The sequence below is a fragment of the Amblyomma maculatum genome, chromosome 6, assembly GCF_055883805.1.
Source record: "Amblyomma maculatum isolate TAMU_Amacu chromosome 6, ASM5588380v1, whole genome shotgun sequence".
NCBI classification, from domain to species: domain Eukaryota; kingdom Metazoa; phylum Arthropoda; class Arachnida; order Ixodida; family Ixodidae; genus Amblyomma; species Amblyomma maculatum.
Window position 1 is genome coordinate 99,478,352 of NC_139349.1, and position 6,000 is coordinate 99,484,351.

At 44.8% G+C, this 6,000-nt stretch overlaps 1 protein-coding gene across 1 annotated transcript in view; it reads right to left on the reverse strand.

The window, feature by feature from the left end:
- The window catches only part of LOC146186394 (cytochrome P450 3A24-like), a 32,954-nt gene extending 27,434 nt beyond the window's left edge, over window positions 1–5,520 (reverse strand). Inside the window, exons 1-3 of the mRNA XM_084607173.1 lie at window positions 5,136–5,520; window positions 3,775–3,868; window positions 3,171–3,223 (exon numbers count right to left, since the gene is read on the reverse strand). Of these exons, the coding sequence (XP_084463299.1) occupies window positions 3,171–3,223; window positions 3,775–3,868; window positions 5,136–5,203 (215 nt within the window). The 5' untranslated portion in view covers window positions 5,204–5,520. The remainder of the gene's footprint in view (window positions 1–3,170; window positions 3,224–3,774; window positions 3,869–5,135) is intronic.
- Between the last annotated feature and the right edge of the window lie 480 nt (window positions 5,521–6,000).

Sequence of the window (6,000 nt, forward strand, 5' to 3'; positions counted from 1 at the left end):
TTCTAATACGCCCTTTCTAGATGCAAGCAGCTCCACCATTCGAACACGTTAGGAAGAACATACCACACGACGCGATACGCACAGTAAACGATCTTGGGTGAGGAGGAACTTGTCGCTACTTACCAAAGCTTATCTAGGCCGTTTAGTGAGAAAATTCGTAATTTCATTTTCTGCTGCTTTTGCTTGCTGATCATAAAATTACCGGATGAATGGCGAATTATTAGTGGCCGCAGCAGCCTTGTGTCGATGCAAGGGGAGGAACAAGGTGTCCGTCTGCTTTGTTATGCCACTGCAAAGGACTTCAGCTGTTCTATATTATTAGCGACTCTCTACCATATGGCGTATCGTTCCTGTTTCTCTCCCAGCTTTCAGCCCTCCCTTGATTGCTGAGCCAAGCCACACGGGATACATTGTCGTTATTGTCGTATCCTGCCAGTGTGACATGCCAAACAAAGACTACTGACGGATGATTTAACGAGGCTGCTGGTAAATTAGAATGTACGGACACGACTATTTACGTGGCTGTTAATAATTTCTTTCTCCTTATGTGACTAAAATGTGTCGAGCTTTATTTACTTGCTTCTCCAGTAACTCTACGTGTACTGAAATATCTTCTCATACGCAGACGCGATCACATTTGTCTCGAGCGCTCGAGCGTTGCCCTACAGAGCAAACAAAGTAAACTCTTATCGGAGCTGCTTTCCTGAGGCAGGTGATTGTGCTTCTGCAGCTCTCATGTCTATTCGGCTGCTCTCGACCGCGAGTATTATCGCTAAACGTCTATAGCTCCTTTAGAGTCCCGCTTCATTGCTCCAGTGCTCTGGACAAGGGTGACATGATCTAAAGTTGTCGAAACGTCGCCGACTGGTCGGCAAAACAGAGATACTTCCATATATGAGATAAGAAAGCGATCCCTTTGTTCTTGCTCCTGCAGGCTACATGAAAAGCACAGTGGCTGCTTTTAGTCCTTAGGGCAGTGTTCAACACTGTCAAACGTAAATTTCCCTTTAAGCACCAGGCACACTCTGTTACAGCGTATAATAAAGTGGTATGAAGAAAAACCATTCAGCTGCGATCAAATACTGTGATGTGACAAAAACAAAATTACGCAGAACACTTAAGTTGCGCCTTTGAGGGCATGACGCGATAGCGTAGGCTACCAGCCCGCAAATGCGTTCCCGCTTTAGACAAGTCGTATGAACGTGCCTGCGTGGCCTAGGGGTAACGTGAATGCAAGGATCCTGGCAGGCTGTTTTTGATACCACCCTCCCATACAAAATGAGAGGACACAGTTGGCAGCTCCTGCCAAACGTAATGTCAGACAAACATACATCTATTTAGTGCTAGGCCATACGAGCTGCTATAGCTACCGCCTGCCAGCGACATGCTCATGATTTTTCGCTCACAATGACAATGCCAACGCCGGATTTTCGGCGAACGTGGCTGTAACGCGATCGCGAAAAAATAGGAGTGGAGTGAGTTCTAAATTGGCATTTCCATTTTGGGTTTGATTTTCGGTGTCCCTACAGCCAACCTTCAAGGAGACCACCCTTCTGGCCACAAAGCGGCTGATCGACCGTGCAAAGCTGGAGGGGAAGGTGAGGGGTCTCCTTGACCAAGAACCCCTTCCAGCAAGGTGTTTTACATGATTTTAGATAAAGTTCATTCTTTCTAAGTGACCTCCCTCTTGATTACATCTGGGGTAGCTTTGCTTTACAACTTGAGGCACTGCTCGAGTGATTCATCTGATTTTGTTGCGTGACCGATGGGGTGAGCAAGCACAAATATGACATGTTTCTAGGCCTAAGACACATGTACTCTTTAATGAGGGAGATTTAAAAAGTAAAGCAAATGTGTACTCTTCGCGTGTTGCTTCGGCTTGTTTATTTTTCTCGTTTATTTCGTTATTGCGCGAACTAGCAGTAGAAAGTAAGTTATTTACGTCTTTATTTCAATGTCCGTTAATTTCGCACGTGTACTGCTGCTTTCTTTAAAGGTGCAGCATTGCATTTGAAGTCATTGGTCTAAACGCGAGTAAAATACGCATATTTAATTACATTTCGTTTTTAAGTCAACAACTATCGTTGTAAAAACGTGGAATTGCTTGTAATACACACTAATGAATAATGCGTTATAATTAGAAGCAAGCAATAGAAACTACTTGCGACTTTTTCACAATCAGGCGTTTCAAGCATATTCGCAAGCAAACAATCCCAGCAATCCTTGCATAGGAAATCATACTGGATCGAAAAAAAAAACTAAAAGCGAAATGAAATTCACGAACGAACGTCGAGCAAAGTCCCCCCGTTATTAACCAGGACACACTGCGCTAGTAGCACAGCTTTCATGCAATGACGTCATAGGGCTTTCAGCCGGAGCTGTTTCGCGAGTACCGCCAGGGGCGCTGGTGATGTCAAATTTACATGGACGACAAAGCACCGCTACGTTGGCGAAGTGGCAAATGGGCCCTATTGTCATGGCATTACAAAAAAAAAAAAAGCACGGAACTTAAGCGCAATAGATTTACACGACCGATGTAGGCGTATGCAGCAGATGTCTCTGTAGAATGTTGATGACGTGCACGTGAGCGAATAGCGTCAAGCCAGGCCTAAGCGTCAGTCCAGTCGTTACTGGGATTTTGTTCCTTACAATGTCCAACCAAATCACCTACAGTCACGCTGTATTAAGCATCTTGATGGGTTTAAAAGAGCGTGTTCTGATTCATGTTCTGAAACAAAGTGGTTCGCTACTCCTCTATTATTACGTCTGTAAACTAGTATTCCTATTTTCAGTTTGTGCGTGTAGTTAGTATTTGTGTTCAAGTGTTTGATTCTCGTTGTGTCCCTTTCAATGCGTGGTTTGTACTAGCACAAGGCCTTGAGGATTCAGTATTAATGGTGCTATTGTGACGCACAAAAAGAAGCAAAGTCTCCGATTGGGATGCGGGCACGAGGGACCTGCGTCATTTCGATTGCCGGAGCACAAGGTTTCATGAGTGCCTTTACGTGAAATATCTAGTTATGTCCTCAGTGATGGAAGGCGCTAAAACAATTATTCACAGGAGATTACTGAACATGATTTCAGTGCCAAACACTTCGTCTATTCCCAGACTGTAGGCTTAATTCCTGAATCTCTGAAACCTGGAGGGACCATCAAGTAGCAAGACTCACCCAAATAGCCGGCCGTACTTCCGGCACTTCTCTTGATCCGCTATGCATATTGGCTGCACATGAAAAAAAAAAAAAAAACGGTTTTTGTTTTGACTCATTGAATGAACACAATCAAAAGCTATATCACAATGTCATAAGCACAATGAAAAAATAAATATCTGCTTCAGTATTTGGGGCAACTTTTAACATTCAAGGAAATGTCTCATGAACAAGCCAGGAGACCTGTCGTCACTAAGACGGAGTTTACCTTTCGTATTTACATACCTGGGGTAGGTATTACTGGTCGTAGAGAACCACAAATAGGAAGTTATAATTCGATTCCCATAGAGACAGATTGCTAACGCCATAAACAGGGGTGCTTAGCTCGACGTTTTCAAAGAGATGATTGTTCGTACTTCGTACAAGCTGCGTGAATCACCCAGTGCGATCAATCTCTATTTTATTATTCGGTGCAACTACTACAACAGTATTTATTGCTTGTTGCCGCCAACTCCAGGAAATCGCGGCAAGATCCCACTGCTTAATCCCGTTGACCATCTAAACTCATCAGAAGTCTTTAATAATTCCTATGCAATTTAGTTTTGTCGTGAGTACTATAATTTACCTTGCTTAGTAGTTTGTACAAGGGGCGAAAGAAGGACATCTTCTCGTACTTCACATTCTGTTTCTTCCAGTAATTGCTGTTTTTCGTCAGGTATCTGGAAAGAATGGTGAGAAGCGATAATCGAGAATGAGCTTACGGAGCACTATTTCTTTGTACATAACCTCTTACGCCATCTATTGCCTAACAGCAGTGCAGTGATTTATCTCGTACGTCGTAGATATTTCTGTATGTGTATCCTGTAGGTTTCTTCATGCGACTATGTGTAGGGTGCATATTTAGAGCTCCTGGCGTTATATTAGTTGGTCGTAGTGATCGTCAAAATCAAACAACGTTAATATTTTGTTTATAAACAGGGTCGAGTATGCGAAGTTGCAACAGCATTCGATTTTTGCACTCCTATTCACCCAAGTTTCCTGCGACGGATCAATGACGAAGTGTGGGCACCGACCACTACAGAGCCACTCACAAACTCGTAACTTGTAAAGTATCAACGCTTGATTGGGTGCAACTATACGAAGGTAGGGGGGGGGGGGGGGGGGGGGCAAGGTGTTGACACGTGAGGTATCAGCACCGCGGGCGCCGTTCACAGTGGTGCCATCGCTCATGTGATTGCAAGGTTGGTCCTCCAGGACACAGCGTCTTAAAGAGTCTAAAAAAACTTCAATAGCTCAAACTAAGTACTCATGTCTTTGAGAAATATTTAAATGCGTTGGTGAACTGCTATAAGCAGAATCGAACGCTGACTCAGCCTTTGGTGCCTGGGCAAAAGCGCTGCATCGCGGTGAATGAAGCTTTCGCTTAAAAAGTATATATGATTTAGATTTTACATAAAACTTGTCTGAGGTAACAGCGTTGCGGCATTACCTCTGCGAGACTGACCGCATGAGCGCTGTGTTGTGTCAATGTCAGTCATCTCTTACGGTGTGTGTCGTTTTCGGAAACTGATCTCGCACCAGCTGCTCCAATCTCGCATGCAATCGGAAATTAAATTTCAGTGTGATGGTTGTTTAGTATTTCTTATCTATGATCCAATGTCCGCCGTGCTAAAATTTATGAATTGCGTATCCTTTCTCCTGTGCCTTGTCAACAAGAAAGTAGTACGGAGTTCATTCAACAGATCATTGTTTTTGGAATATGCATAGTGGCTGCTACTTCATTTAAACGCTACGATGCGGAATGTAGCACAACGTAGAGTTAAGCGAAATGAGGATCGAAGCCCCGTTGTGACGCAGTACTGCAAATTACGAAAGCACAGCTTAAGTCATGCGATTATAACTCGGTGAATAGCTTATGTGAATAGGAGGAATGAAGTTTACATGCGTGCAATGGGGAAACGTACGAAAGACAAGTTTTATACTCACAAGTAGAGAAGTACAAATGCTGTCACAGCGAAGACGATCCATTCAGTTGCGACGAGAAAAATCGCCATTCCGGTGGCAGCGCTGTTCGTGAGGTGGGACCGTGATACTCACAGAGGTACGGCAACCAACAAGTTATCGCGACAACAGCTCTCATACAAGCCCAATCAGGCAAATTACTGGCGACATAAATGATTGTCAAGCACAAGCGATGCAGCGGCGGGGTGGCAAGCGAACCGCGAAATGATATAAACAACCCATTCGCTCGAGGTCACACACGTAGGAGGCGAGTGTATGGTCACGCTGCGCAGAGCTTCGAGTACATGCCGGGTAGGCGGGTGTTCGGATAGCGGAGGAGATAGGGCGAGGGTTGCAAAGGAGGAGATGACGGCCCTTTCTTCTTTTCCTTTATGCGCAGCGGCGTACGGATCGCGTTTGCGCCAAGGTTGCGTCGCCGGCGTCGCCACGTGCCGAGCTGTCGTCGGGCGCTTGCGAGCGTACAGGGTCGTGACGCATTACGAGACGCTCTGTCGGCGGTGCGCGCATTGTCTGACGTCTTGCAGAGGGTCGCTGCAGGGGGCGCGCCAGATTTAAACTTGAGAACTCTTTCTAAGCAAGAGAAATATGTAGTTAAGAAGCCATTCTGCATCATATCTCAGTTATGGTACCTGCGTCCAGGCAGGCGCTTGACGTGTCATCCGTTTCAAGTCTGGAAAACCTTGTCGACGAAGGTCTGGATCCTCTTCTGAGCTCTTTAGGTGATTGTATTTTAAATGCGATATTTCTTTTTTCTTTTTTTTTGTCAGCTTCCGAAGCTCGCAGCACGCGTTTTTTATCCCACATGCTGAGTTATTTTAAAGATGTTTTA